Here is a 15,557-nt window from a genome sequence, read left to right on the forward strand (position 1 = left end):
TTGTGTAACTTGAAAGGGCTCAGAAAAGACTTGCGAAGATGGTGCCAGGGTTGGAAGATTTGAGCTATGGGGGAGAGACTGAAAAGGCTGGGGTTTTTTTTTCTGGAGCGTCAGAGGTTGAGGGGTGACCTTATAAAATCACGTGAGCATTGATAGGGCAAATAGACAAGGTCTTTTCTCCAGGGTGGGGGTGTCCAAAACTACAGGGCATTGGTTTAAAGTTAGAGGGTAAGGATTTAAAAGGCACCTAAGGGGCAACGATTTCATGCAGAGGGTGGTGTGTGTATGGAATGAGTTTCCAGAGGAAATGGTGGAGGCTGATACAATTCCGACATTTAAAAGGCATCTGGATGGGTGCATGAATAAGAAGGGTTTAGAGGGATATGGGCCAAATGCTGGCAAATGAGACGAGATTAATTTAGGATAACTGGTCAGCATGAATGAGTTGGACTAATCTCGACTATGTATGGTGGCCATTTTATTTTTCTTAGCATGTGTCTACATTCTTCAACTATTTCCCTCTTGTGACCCTTTCCTGGACTAAAAGATAACTTACAGTTTTCAATTTTAAAAAACATTCTTTCCTTCTGGTCAACCCAATTGAATGCTTTCCAAACAAGTCATAACAGACTCAAAATATTAACTGTTCCAGTCATGAGTGTTAGTGATAAGGTGAATGGAAGGTGTCCCTTCCCTATGGATGCGAAGGTGTATGTTTAAGGTGAGTGCAGAAAGATTAAAAAAGGACGAGGGGCAATTTTCATTTTTACAGATAAGATGGTTCATTTGTGGCATTAATTTCCAGAGGAAGTAGTGGATGCAGGTACAGTTACAATGTGTAAAAGACATTGAATAAGTATATGAATAAAACGTGCTTGGAGGGATATGGGCCAAGTGCAGGCAGGTGGGACCAGTTTAGTTTGAGATTATTGTCGGCATGAACTGAAAGGTCTGTTTCCATGCTGTATGACTCTGACTCCTCCACAAACATTGCCAGACCGCCCTGAGTTTCTCTGTTTTTATTTGTGAATTTTATCTACTCCACATGACCTTGCTCCACCCTGCCCAGTGCATTCACACTCCAAAGCCATGTCCAGTCAATGTGTTTGCCTCTTGTCTCAATATCTCACCAGCAAAGCTTAAATATTCCAGGAGGATCCTTCATGGACCCTCTTCACTGTATCTGCTTTGGGAAACCCAGAGCTATCCAACTCATTGACAGCTTCAGAAATGGGACTGGTTGTTAAGGTGAGTGAATTTAAACCAGCAAATGAAGAGAAATCAATTTACAATAGAAGACAAAGGGAGAGTCAAAAGAGCAACTCAAGATGAGGAGAAAGCTGAAAGACAATCATGTTCAAAAAGATTACAGAATAATTAGATGGCAAAGGAGAATGGAGAATGAATGTGACAGAAATAGAGAAGGATCAAAAAATTATGTCAGTCAAAATTATTAAAACTCAGCAGATTCGCTCTGATATCTCTCCCATTTCTCAGCGAAAAGCAGGGTCATTACTGTGTCACATGTTCCCAGCCTTTCTCAGAGGGATTGTAGGGTCAGATTTAGGGCCATGACATCACATTCCCCGTTTTCTCCCTAATGCAGAATGGGGAATGCAGAATCCTACTCTTCAACACAGAAGAGGAGAAGAAGAGAGATACAGACAGAGAAAGTGAGTTTTACAGAAGAGAGTGATGATTGGTGAAATGATACAATGAAAAAGAAAGAGAGGGAGAGAGATATAGATTGGAGAGAATAATGCACAAAATTAAAGGCAAGCTGAGACAGTTATATATATAGAGAGAGAGAGATACAGAACTTTCTGTTGTTATAATCATGCCATGGGAAATAAATGGATTCACACAAACACATCTCAGTGCATCGATCTATCTATAATTACAATCCTTCTGCAGGGAGTTCACTTCAAGTCCATAAAACTTACTCCGTTTGATTTTTGGTTATACTTTGCTGTTAACATTTCAGTTTTGCTACATTGGCAAGCCCTGGAATTTTGGTGCAGTTGTAGGATCAAACCAACGAACGGGCTATGTGGGGTGAGATTCAGGAGGATCTCTTAACCCTCTGCCTTGGGTACAGAAATAAACATATTGATCGACCAATTTTACACAATATCACAATTACGTTGCCCGTATATACTGACTACAACTTACACATGGCTAGAGACTTCTTTGCATTGTTCTTGCCTTTCGGGCACATTTAACAATCACAAGATACCAGGTTATAGGCCAACAGGTTTATTTGAAGGAACAAGCTTTCAGATCACTGTTCCTTCATCAGGTAGATAGTCAGGAGCAGTGCTCCAAAAGCTTGTACTTCCAAATAAACCTGTTGGACTATAACACGGTGCCATGTGATTTTTACCTTTGTCCCCCAGTCCAAAACTGGCACCTCCAGATTTTGGGCATGGAAGTTGGTTCAAAGCACATCAGTTGAGCACTGGGTTAGCCTGCTCCTAATCTGAGCAGGTGCAGATAATTCTACACTTATGGAGCACCCTGTTTTTAGAAGCCCGATGGAGATATCCAATGGGTGACAGGTTCATATATCAATAAATTAGAAGCCCATCCATGTTGAAGGATTTCTCTTTTAGAGGTTGCCTTTCGCCACCCCCACTCAACAAGACTCCAGCAGTTCCAAGCTGCTCCCTAACTTCGCATTAAACCTCCCTTTCACACTGGTGCTTCCTGACTGAATCTTCCTGAGGTCAGAGTCCTGATTTTGGTCAGGCGATCTGTAAGCGTCTTATTCTGCTGACAAGCCCAATTTGCATTGATCCTCTGGCCTCTCAGTCCATGAATGTTCACATTTGAGCCTACTTTCCCAGCCAGACCACCACAAAGAATCAAGGCACCAAGCAACCACAATTTCTCATGGTATGTTTAAACATTGGACATTAATTATGCATAGTTTCCTTTGCTGAAGTATGCCAAACGAAATGTCTTTTAAAAATATTAAAAAGAAAATAGAAGGATTGGTGCCTTGTCATATTTCAAAACCGTACAATACACTTGTACATCCAATTATATTTTCTGACTAATTATCAAGGGTGAAGAAAAGTTTAATTTTTGCCAATGCAACTTGAACACGACCTTCGCTCAGAACAATTGCATTTAATGAAGCAATATCACAGTCAAAGCTCTGGCTCAGACCCAACAGGATTTTGTCTTTCTTGAAGCAAAGGCAGGGATTTTGCAGTTCTGGAAATACGAATTGAGCTGGGCTATTTTGTGCACAGTCCCTGCCAATCAAGGCGCAGCTACCAGTGAGGGCGATAATGAAGAAATTCATACTCATAACTACCTGCAAGGAATTTAGACATTTTCCAACATTCTGATTCCAGATAGTAAGATAGAGCTTTTGCATTAAAAGGAATCAAACAGCGTGGTGTGCAGATCGAGTTAACACCTCTGCATTCAGTGCAGTCTCCGTGGTAAGTCATTTCATGGATTCAATATTATTGTATCTTTAATTAGATGAAAGGCTGTTTCTGGCATAGCAGTGATGTTACTGCACCAGTAATCGAGAGGTCTGGACCAACGCCTGAGACATGATTTCAAGTATTATCACAGCAGCTGCTGGAATTTAAGTACATTGAATAAATCTGGAGTAAAAAGCTCATCTCTGTCATGACGATTGTGAAAAATATGAACTGTCGTAAAGACTAATTTGATTCACTCATGTGCGTTAGAGAAGGAAATGTGCTGAACACACCTTGTCTGACCTGTATGTGACTTTACTTTCATTCATTGGATGTGGGCATCCATTTGCTTGGCTAGTATTTCTTTCCTATCCTTTGTTGCCCTTGAGAAAGTGGTGGTGAGCTGCCTTCTTGAATCGCTGCATTCCATCTTTTCATAGATAGAATTCCTACAGTGGGGAAGCAGGCCATTCAACCCATCGAAGCTCCTCCAAAGAACATCCCACCCAGACCCAACCTCCATCCTGTAACGCTGCATTTCCCAAGACTAATCCACTTCCCCTACACGTCCCTGGACACTGTGAGCAATTTAGCATGACCTGTCACCTAACCTGCACATCTTTGGACTGTGGGAGGAAACCGGAGCACCCTGAAGGGGACCCATGCAAACATTGGAGAATGTGCAATCTCCACACAGACAGACACCCGAGGTTAGAATCAAACTCAGATTCCTGGCACTGTGAGACAGCAACGCTAACCACTGAGCCATTGTGCCGTCCTACCTACATGTGCTGTAGGAAGACCTGCAATGTTCTTAGGGAGGGAATTCCAGGATTTTGATCCAGTGATAGTGAAAGAATGGTGATAATAGTGAGTGGCTTGGAGGGGAACTTGCAAGTTGGTGACTGCAGACCTACAATAGTTCAATTGACCTTTATCCACCTTCTGAAATGACGTAGCAAACCAGTCAGTTGCAGCAAACCACGACAGGAAATCAAAAAATGAATGAAACTGGATAGACCAATTGACATCACTCTAAAGGTACTGAAAACAACTAAAGTACACACTCCACAGGCAGCCCTGCTGATGCTTGTACAATAACATCTGCTGGCTTGTGGCAAAACTGGGAAAGCTGTCTCACAGACAGGGACAGCATATATAAATACAGAATTATTTCTGTCTGTTATAGGTCCCAAAGCCAACAAGATGAGCTCTGCAGCTCTACCACATCGAGCCGTGAACGGTGGAAGAAAATTAAACAAGTAACAGGAGGAGGGGGCAGCTCCATAATCCTTCCCATTGTCAGTGATAGGGGAGCTCAGCACATTATCACTGCCATCACCAGTGCACAGAGGCAGTACTGTGCACCATCCACAAGATGTTGCATTAACTGCCAAAATTCCGTTCTACCACTGGGAAGAACAAGGGCAGCAGGCATAAGGGATCGCCACCACCTGCAAGATCTCCCTTCAAGATCACTCTTAAGAAATTCTAAACAAGGCAATGGAGCTATCCTGACTTGGAATTATATTTAATTGTTTGCCTTTTTAACAGCCCTGTGCACATGTATTTACATCAAATAGAATGCAGTGGTTTAATAAGACAGCTTACCATAGCCTCCTCAAGGGTAATTTGTGATGAATAAGAAATACTGGCCTTATCACAAATGGTCACATTCCATGAAATAATAACCAGGACACATGGAGAGATTATAGCTCAGTGTTGCTTTGCCCATTGTAAGGACAACCAATCAGCACCTCTTTTGTCCTGTAGTATAAGTCATTGTAATTGTCCAAAATCTGGCTTTCTCACATTAGTTCTGATCATTGTATTCAGCAACAGATCACTCTTAAGAAATTCTAAACAAGGCAATGGAGCTATTTGTGTTTTAATCTTTACAAGATATAAGTCCATGCAAACCATGTTTGGATGGATTGAATCTGAATCTTACAGAACACAAGAGGGCATTCAGCCCATTGTGCTTATGCTGGTCATAGAAAGCACAATGCAGAAGGATCGACCAGCAGTGGTATTAAAACACATGAGGGTGGTCTGAGAGTGTGACTGGTGGGCGTCGTTTGTTGGTGATCTGGTGGGTAGACAGGAATCCTCTTCTGATTCATATATGAGATGTGGTAAACACTGGCTGGGCCAGCATTTATTGCCCATCCATTACAGCCTTAGGGTAAGTGGTGGTTAAACCTGTGCAGCCTTTGGGGTGCTTTTTGATCCACAATTCTGCTAGAAAGGAAAATCTAGGATTCTTGCCCATTGATAGCAAAGAGACAATGATAGTCAAGTCAGGAATGTGCGCAACATGGAGGAGAATTTGCAGGTGATGGTGTTTGCACCTATCTGCCACCCTTGGTCTTCTGGCTGAGGTTCCTGGTTTTGGATGAGTTCCTGGTTGTCCAAAGGGAATGGAAATGGAGGAGTGCGAGACCCAGAGCCGCGTTTTCACATCTACAGATGTTCAGCTTGCTGTGTGCAATTTGTATGTTCTCCCCATGTGGATTTCCACCGGGTGCTTCAGTTTCTTCCCACAGTCCAAAGATGTACAGGTTAGATGGATTGGCCATGGGAAATTGCCCGTAGTGTCCAGTGAGGTGCAAGCTAGGTGGGTTCGCCATGGGAAACGCAGGGTTACAGGGATAGGGTCGAGGGGGATGGGTCGGGGTGGGGGATGCTCTTTGCAGTGTGTGGACTCGATGGGCTGAATAGTCTGCTTCCACACTGCAGGAATTCTACAACTCTATGATTGTATAACATAGCTTTAATTGGGGAGGCTTTGCAGAACATAGCTGTCCATGCTGTCATTATTTTTAACAATGGCTAGCTGCTATAATTTGGAACACAAAGGATAATGGAAGGAACATGAGAGCATAAGAAATAGGAGCAGGAGTAGGCCATCTGACCCATTTCGCCTGCTCCACCTTTCAATAAGATTATGGCTTATCTTTTCATGGACTCAGTTCCACTTACCCGCCTGCTCACCTTCACCCTTAATTCCTTTACTGTTCAAGGATCTATGTTTGCCTTAAAAAGCATTCAACAAGGCAGCCTCAACTACTTCACTGGGTAGGGAATTCCACAGATCCACAACTTTTTGGGTGAAGAAGTTCCTCCTCAAGGCAGCCATAAATCTGTTTTCCCCCTTATTTTGAGGCTGTGCCCTCTAGTTCTAGAAATTCAATGATAACTTTAAAACAAAAGGAATGAAACATACTCTTGAAAATGATATTCTTGTAGGTCCGTGAGGGAAAAGTGGGGTATGTATAAGGGAAACAAATGAACAGCTCACTCCCAAAGAGCTGGTCTAAATAAGAAGGGGTGAATGGCCTCCACTGTTGCACATTTCGATGATCCACTTGGGGGAATCTTTGAAAAAGGAAAGGAGTACGACGAAGCAAAACAAAATGATAATTCCTAACTCTGCAGAAACTCATCAAAACGATATCCAGCACTTACTAGATCAAGCTCATAGATTATTCAGTAGAATAAACAAGTTGGAAAGGATTGCATCTTCAGCACTGAGGAGAGAAACAGAATTATTTTTATCTTTATTCTTCTACCACCCTCACTATTTGTGAACTACCAAAGACATTTCTGTGCTTCGAAATGCAATCTTTGCAAATATAATTTCCAAAACAGGACAAAATTAAGCAATTCCCACTTGGAAGAGGAATTTTATCGCTGCCTTTTTATCATTCACGTAGTTTGATTTTAACAAATCAAAAGTGACCAGCTCTAAGATTTTTCCATGATCCAAGTCAGTGCCACTTCCTTTCTGTCCCTACTTCCTCCTGGACACTTTCTTCCTCTTCATCCTGTGGGACTGATTGAAGACAGAGTCAACAGACCTTGCGGTCTAACCAGTCCACGCGGAACATAATCCCAACTAAATGTTATAATGTGCCTGCATCTACCACTTCCTCAGGAAGTTCATTCCACACATGAACCAACCTCTATGTCAAAATATTGCTCCTTGTTCCTTTTTTTAAATTTCTCTCCTCTCACCTTGAAGATATGCCCCCTAGTCTTGATATTCTCCATCCTAGGGAAAAGAGATCTACCATTAACCCTATCTATACTCGGCATGATTTTATGAACTTCTTAAGGTCACCTCTCAACTTCTTACGCTCCAGTGAAAAAAGTCCCAGCCTCTCCTTATACCCGAAACCTTCTTATACCCAGCAACATCCCTGGGAAGTGTCTTCTGAATCCTTTTTAGAAAAATAATATCCTTCCTATAGCAGGGTGACCAGAACTAGACACAATATTCCAGAAGAGGTCTCATCAATGTCCTGTACAACCTCAACATGACTCCACAACTCCTACCTTCCAAGGGCTGAGCAATGAATGCTGACGAATGCTGTGGGTTGACCTTGGAAAGAACAACAACACAACAGGTACCGTGATAACTAAACTGCACGAGCATTTCAAACATGAAAGGAGGCTGTGTCCCTCTGTGTCCACGCTGACCCTCAACGCTCAGAGGTGGAATGTAGCTGACTTGACTCATGTTTTCATTTTGCGTGGTTATAAATTAGAACAGGGGTACCTGCCCTGGTATGGCACCTTTCACAACCTCAGGACATTTCAAGGTGCATTATCGCCAATGCAGAATTTGTTCGTGAAGACAAGAGGGATACAAATAGTTTAGAGAGAGATATCGATCATTAAGTCAGTGGGCAAAAAAAATAGCAAATGGAGTATAATGTGGTAAAATGTGAAGTTGCTCATTTTAGAAGAGAGAACAAAAGAGAAGAGTTACTGTATAAATGGAGAAAAACTGGAGAAAGCTGCAGCATTAAAGGACTTGGAGGAAATTGTGCACAAAACACAGAAAGCTAGCATATTGGTGCAGCAGGCAATCAGGAAGGCTAATGGAATGTTGGCCTTTATTTCAAGGGGGTTGGAGCATAAGACTAGGGAAATCTTACTGCAATTGTACAAGGTGCTGGTGAGGCCACTTTGGGAGTACTCTGAGCAGTTTTGATCCCCTTATTTAGGCAAAGACATTATTTCATTAAAACAGTTCAGGGGGAAGATTCACTAGGATGATCCTTGGAATGGAAGGATTGTCTCCTGAACAATGGCTAAACATGTTGGGACTTTACTCTTTGGAGTTAAGAGCATAAGGCACAGAAGCAGAAGTAAGGCCTTTCGGCCCATCGAGTCCAGTCCACCATTCAATCATGGCTGATAGGCATTTCAACACCACTTACCTGTACTCTCTCCGTAGCCCTTAATTCCTTGCAAGATCAAAGTTTATCAATCTCTGCCTTGAAGACATTTAATGCCTTGGCTTCCACTGTGCTCTGTGGCAATGAATTCCACAGGCCCACCACTCTCTGGCTGAAGTTGAGAAGAATGAGAGATCATCTCATTGAAACATACAGGATCCTTCAGGGGCTTGGAAGGGTAGTGACTAAGAGGATGTTTCCCCTCATGGGAAAGTCTAGGACCGGAGGATGTAATCTTGGAATGAAGGGACCCCAATTAAGAAGGAATTTCTTGTCTCAGCAGGTTGAGTGTCTTTGGAACTCCTCACACAGACTGGGGGATAGAGGCCTTGTGTATATTAAAAGCTGAGACAGATCACTTGGGGAATCAAGGGTTACAGGGAAATGTCGAAAAATGGATGCAAGGAATGTCGAATCAGCCAAGACCTTTTGAGTAGCGGAACAAATGGGCCTACTCCTGTTCCTATTTCTAATGGTCTCATATAAAACCATCACTGTTCTAATCTGGGAGATTTGACAGTCAATTGGATCACAGCAAGCTCCTGTAAAGACCAATGAGATCATACCCGGAGAATCTGTTCTTGGTGATGCCAGTTCAGATATAAATATCGGACCAGGACATGGAGCAGCACTCCCCTAAAGGCTTCAAATTGAACCTGAAAGTGGGTAGGGATGAGGGGGAGGGGTTTAGGGCCTCGGTTTTAAAATTTGATCCAGACGACAGCAGCTCCAATGGTGCAGTATTCTGTCAGCAGTGCACCAATGTGTCGGCATAGAAGTTACAGTGCAAACTCAAAAGTGCAGCTTTAACCCACACACCGCACCACCCTCCCCGCCCCATCTCAGAGGTAAGTCAGATTGCGAGTGAAGTCCAGCTACTGAACATGCAGGTTAAACTTCTGCCTGTATTACCACATCTGTAATGCTGAGACAGTGTTTCGAGCAAATGAAGAAATAGCACGTGAAAATGTGTGGTAAGGTGCCCACTTTATGAGTGCCAGATAACCCACCAGTACCATATTTCACTGGCCAGTTTGATTCAGCTTTCCTGCTCCTGATCACTTCCCTTGGAGTTATGGCCCACTATGTTAAGCGTGAGTGTTGCCAGTTGGTTCAGAGCAGCTATGTGTTTGCTAAGACTGGTACAGATTACTTGTTACATCTCTTCATTCAGCAATGCTGCACCTATTTTCTTGCTGAAAACATCTCTCTGTTATTGGGCACTTTGATGTGAGGCTGAGATTAAGCCTAATCTTCCATCTCATTTCACACTCAGTCTACTCCCTGTAAATCTGCCCTTCCCCAATCCCTTCCCAACCCCACCACCCAGCTCTCTTGACCAGTTTGGAGTGAGCTGTGCCCATAGCTATCGTTTGTTTTGAGCTCAGAAAGGGAGGAGGAGGAAGGAATGGATCAATGGAAGAAGGAACTAAAGGTAAAAATAAGACATTCACAGAATGATTCAACACAGGAGGCCACTCAGTCCACTGCGCCTCTGCCAGCCCATCAATTCTTTAGCACTATCAGTCCCACTTCCACAGCTCTCTTCCCAAAGGCCTGCAAATGCTTCCCCTCCTAGTATGTGTAGAATTGTCTTTTGAAAGTTCTTGGATGTCGGCAGGGCATTCCAGATCATGATAACTTACTGCATTTCTTTTTTTGAAAGAACAACATATTCTCATCAAGAAGAAAGTAAAGGGGAGAAAGGATGACGCGAGAGTGAGGGAGAAGGAGAGAAAAGATGGGGTCCACATCCGGAATGAGCCGAGAGTCAGCGAAGGATTATGTGGCCGTACACAATCTGTGCAATACAGTGCAGGAGCAAGTGCTCATTTCGCTTGACCGGTGATGCACAGCTGGCAGGAAAAATTGATGCAAGCTGCAACCACGCTAGGTAGAAAGTCATAGATGACATCGAAAGACTGCTCAGATCTCTAACAGAAATTAACATCTCCTTCTCTCCACTGTTTAAGGTAACCCCTAGTAGTCCTTAACAGCGTTTAGACACCAGTAATCTGTCACCTTTTTCACTACTCAGCTACCTAACCAGCAAGGTTATGCTTGACACAGAAATCATTTTCCCAGTCAAATAACCTCCTTGCCCCCTGAAAGGCACCACCCACCCTACTCTCTGCAACCCCTCCACAGTCTAGTTCTTATTTACTTACTTATTTGGACTGAGGGTTAAAACGTGCCTCAGTCAGTGCTGAGCTTTACCATACATCACATGCACAATATATTAAAATAAAACAAACTGATACCACTGGGTGGATTAATAATTCAATAAAGGAGGAAGTATGAACTGAATACAGAAATACCTGATCTTGTTGCTGGACCCCTTTCCCTGACACAGTCCCTTCCTTTGCTGTAGTCATGTTCACCTCTCGCACACACCGCAGATGTAGCTGGATGAGTGTTTCAGCAAAGAGGAAGCCCCGTGCTCTCAGCAGTCTTGAGTATATTTTTTAAAAAAGCATTCACTGTAAAACCACTGGCAGAAAACAAAGAGAGAGAGAGAGGAATAGAGAAGCAAACACCACCACACAGTCTTCTCTGAAGTGAGGATGTTGTAGATAGGAAGGTTAAGAATCCTCTGCTCCTCAGTGAGCTCCAGCCACTGCAGTCGCCACAGCAACTGCTAACTGCCTGGCAACCGACCCTGGGCAGCCGAGGCTTTGGAGACAACTGACTGAGAATTGTCCCTGTCGCACTGAGTACGCAGCAACACCGGCAGGAGGGAGGGAAAGGAGCTCGGTCGGCACTCACAAGACAGCGCGTCCGCTCACGTGTGTGATGCGATTCGGTGTCAATGATGGAAGGAGTTGTGGCAAGTGGGACCTCTCTGAGGTCCACGCTCCAGGTAATTAATGCAGCGGGAGAAGCCAGTGTGTCAAACTCAATATAGCTGCTTCAGTGCAGGCATGTGTATGCATCTGTGTATTCAGGAGAGAACTATGACCATTTAAAATATTTGCGTGAGGTTAGATAACACGAGGAAGGAAATGGACATTTAGCCACAGATATGGGATCTTTATTGTCGTTTGATCTTGTATACTAGGGCGCACAGTAAAAAGAAATAAACTGGACAGACGATTATTGTGTTCTGTGCTTTCACATAGTAGGGAATCCTTAAAAAAACGGTACACTCTCATGTCGCATTTGCCTGTATTACAACATTTCAAAAGTACTTGGATAGCTTCAAAACCACACTCAGACAAGACTCTAAACATGCGCAAGATGCTGGATAAACGCAAGCACGTTTAAAAATATATTTCATTATTTTTCCTGCTTAACTTCTGTACGCTCCATTGGATTGTTTCCCAACTCTACTTCCACCAGCAACATGAAATATTTCAGTTGGGTGTTTCTGGGATGCACTGCCTGGGAATATGTTGGAGGTAAAGGCAACAGCATTCAAGAGGGAGAAGTATTTGAATAGAAACAGTATACAAGTCTGTGGGGAAAGGCAGGGGAATGGCATTTGGTCAAAATGCTTGTTGGAGAGTCAGGACAGACATGACGCGCTGAATGGCCTCCTCTGTGCTGTAGCAATTCTGTGAACCCTGTGCATTTTCATCCTGTACTGCTGAAACATAACATTCCTTGACTAAAAACAAAAAAAAAAACTGGAGATCACAGCGGGTCAGCAAGCGACCATGGAGAGAAAGCAAACTAATGTTTCAAGTTTAAATTACTCTTCATCACTCCCTATCCTTTTCTGGTCTGGTCACTTATGGGGTTGCCAGTGCTCCAGGATTGTGCTGGAGTCTTCAAAAATGAAAGAGCATTTTCCTGACACAGTTGTGAGTGAACAGCCGTAAAACGGAAAGTGGGTGTGCTTATCTTTGAACATCCGACAAGATGGAGCTGCTGTGGTGGGATGGGAGCTGGGGCGAGGAAATCAAGCTGTTTGATGCAGTAGGTTGGTTGGGCAATTGATGAAGATTTCTTGGGTGTGTCTGAACTGAACTGGAAACCGAAGGCCACCAGAGAGCCTGTGCAGAGGCCTGCAGGCTGTGTGACCCCTGCACATCCCTCAGCTATCAAAGACGCACCAGAGAATAATGTCAGTATCATCATGATTTGAAAGTTCCAGAACAGATGTCTTTTCTCTGTTATTTTGAAGAACTAACTAAAATTGTAAAGTTTTGCGGTATGTTTGTAGTTTTGTCTGACAAGTTGGTGATAACCCACATTTCAGCAGCGATATTTATGGTTGGAAGTAGGTCAAAGCATTTAAAGGGCGCTGTTCATTTGTTGTAGTATCTTTCAACACTTTCAAGCAGAAGGGTGAATGACCAAGCTACTTCTCAATGTCAACCACCGTCTAATCCCTAATTATTAAACTGAACTTTCCTTCAAAGACACATAAAACTCCCAATGTCAAAGTTCCCTCTGTAACAGGCGGATCATGTGCTTGAGTGCAACGTAGTCCAAAGGGAACCAGATCAGTTTCCAGAGTGAATCACAGACACAGGGAGAATGTACAAACTCCACACAGACAGTCACCCAAAGGTGGAATCAAACCCGGATGCCTGGCGCTGTAAGGCAACAGTGCTAACCACTGAATCATAGAATCCCTATAATGTGGAAGCAGGCCCTTTGGCCCAACAAGTCCATACTGACCCTCCAAAGTGTATCCCACCCGAACCAACTCCCCATTACTCTACATTTATCCCTGACCAATCCACTCAACCCACACATCCCTGAACACTATGGGCAATTTAGCATGGTCAATTCACCTGACCTGCACATCTTTGGACTGTGGGAGGAAACTGGAGCAACCAAAGGAAACCCACGCAGACACAGGGAGAATGTGCAAAATTCCCACAGTCACGCAAGGTGAGGATTGAACCCGGGTCCTTGGCGCTGTGAGATAGCACTGCGAACCACCGAGCCACCCTGCTGCCCCAACAATGTGGAATATACCATCTACCTTCAATTCCAGTGTCCAAAGTACACTGGACTGGTCTCATGGCTCAAGCTCCATTACTGCTTCTGCAAACACACACAGCACATCTCTTCCCTTGCCCATCAACTCCAACACCTCCTCATGATCCATCCCCATTTCCCCTGTCTCGTCTTTATCTAAATGCCAGCCCCAGTGATATAATTCTGCAAAGGTGTGAGTAGAGTCGTGAAAATTTCTTCTGTTCAGCAAGTCATACCATTTGGTAAATTGGCTGCGATGTTTTTTACAGAAAAACAGAGGCTACACTACAACACAACACTACTACATTGGTTGTAAAATGCATTGGCTTGTGCTGATGATGTGAAAGGTGCTATATAAATGAATGCCATGCTCTTTTTTTAAACTGCAGTTATGATTTTACCAGACATCATTCACGGAAAAACACTACTGGGCCAATCCTTTTATGAAGCAATACTTTTTTTTAAATGTGCGCATTTAGTTTGGAAGTCACAGATTTTCCAAGCTACTGTTATTTTAACACCATCATTAATCTATTTAAACTGCATTCATTAATGTCAGTTTTAAAGTCATCAACTAAAAATCTGTCATTCAGTTTCAGCTGTCATTGATTGCACTGTTTAACTCTTTAAAGATGACATTACTATATTTCTACAAATCTGACAGACTTTCTATCAGTTTTTTTTCTAAGCTTAAAACTGCTGAACAGTGTAGAACACAATTAGAGCATAGCACAGACACAGAGCAGAGATTTCTATTTATAGGCAAGTCTGACACAAAAGGGAAATGAGAAATCTTCTGTTATTTCTTGGAGTCATGATGCAGACAGGCACCACTGCATTCTATACAGATTGAAAGGAATCAGAAAACACCGGCTTTCACAGCAAAGCAGGAGGGTAGGTTCTTGGGACAAACTGTCAAGGAAGTTTTCTGCTGTGTGGTATTTTTGATTGCTGATGTATCTCAGTGACATCTTTATCTAATGCCTCGTACCGATTGCAACACTGAGAGAATGATGGACAATGGTCAGAATGAACGACTTCCTTACAACCCATTCCAAAACTCAATGCCGACTGTACACAGTACAACGTTCAAATTCCAACAGCTCTGACTGATAGCAGCATTTCCTTCCAAAAATCGAGGGGCAGAATTTCACAGACAAATACACTAGAAATGTGGTTGATATTGATCAACCAGAGGTAGTCTCCACAGCGAGGTGCAATTACAGAACTGTATCAAGTTGGGTTAGAATAGCTCCAACACACTTGGTGAATAACAATGGACAACACTGCTTCATCTCCAGGGGAGAGAGGTCAATGTAACATTCTGATCATTAGAATAAAAATAGGGCTACCCACTGAGATTTCTATTTCTACTGGACTTCTTTAAAAACAGGAATGTGTCTTTATTAAAAGCACTGAAGTATTATCGGTGAAGCCACTGAGAGTCTGTATTCAATCCATAAAATGATGAAAGTGCACATTTTGCATTCAAAAAGGTATAAAGTCAGAATAATGCTTTTGGTTGGGATTTTCACGCTGAAGAATGGCCCTAACAAATGAGACTTCAGTTTATTGTCACATGCACCCATATGAATACAGTGACAAGGTTACAGGTCACTTCTTACAGTTTCCACACTGTAGGTAATTTAATCTAATCTATCATAGATACATCGGTACCTCAGTACAGATTCTTATGTACAAAGCAGAGAAGTGAAGAAGCAAAATTAAAAAAATTAAACATTACAATCCTACTTACTAAAAGACAGAAAAACAAAGAAACACAGTTTTCAGTTCAACACCTCAGTCCACAAGCACCTGGCCATGTTAGATTTGTGCACCTCGCTAGGTCACCACTGCCCGGCCCTGTATTCCGGGCTTGTCATCATACCTATTACTGTCCCCGACAGGGCAGCCTGTTCCTACTCCTACCTGGGGTTGG

General features: G+C 43.0%; 1 protein-coding gene across 6 annotated transcripts in view; it reads right to left on the minus strand.

Annotated features, from left to right (window-relative positions):
- The window catches only part of dpp6a (dipeptidyl-peptidase 6a), a 1,472,261-nt gene that overhangs the window by 723,018 nt on the left and 733,686 nt on the right, over positions 1–15,557 (minus strand). Inside the window, exon 1 of one of the 6 annotated variants that reach the window (XM_043690727.1) lies at positions 11,005–11,545. The exons of the other annotated variants lie outside the window; for them this stretch is intronic. Within the exon in view, the coding sequence (XP_043546662.1) occupies positions 11,005–11,061 (57 nt within the window). The 5' untranslated portion in view covers positions 11,062–11,545. Of the gene's footprint in view, positions 1–11,004; positions 11,546–15,557 lie in introns of those variants that run through there. 6 annotated transcript variants of the gene reach the window in all.

The sequence above is a fragment of the Chiloscyllium plagiosum genome, chromosome 5 (assembly GCF_004010195.1).
Source record: "Chiloscyllium plagiosum isolate BGI_BamShark_2017 chromosome 5, ASM401019v2, whole genome shotgun sequence".
NCBI classification, from domain to species: Eukaryota; Metazoa; Chordata; class Chondrichthyes; order Orectolobiformes; family Hemiscylliidae; genus Chiloscyllium; species Chiloscyllium plagiosum.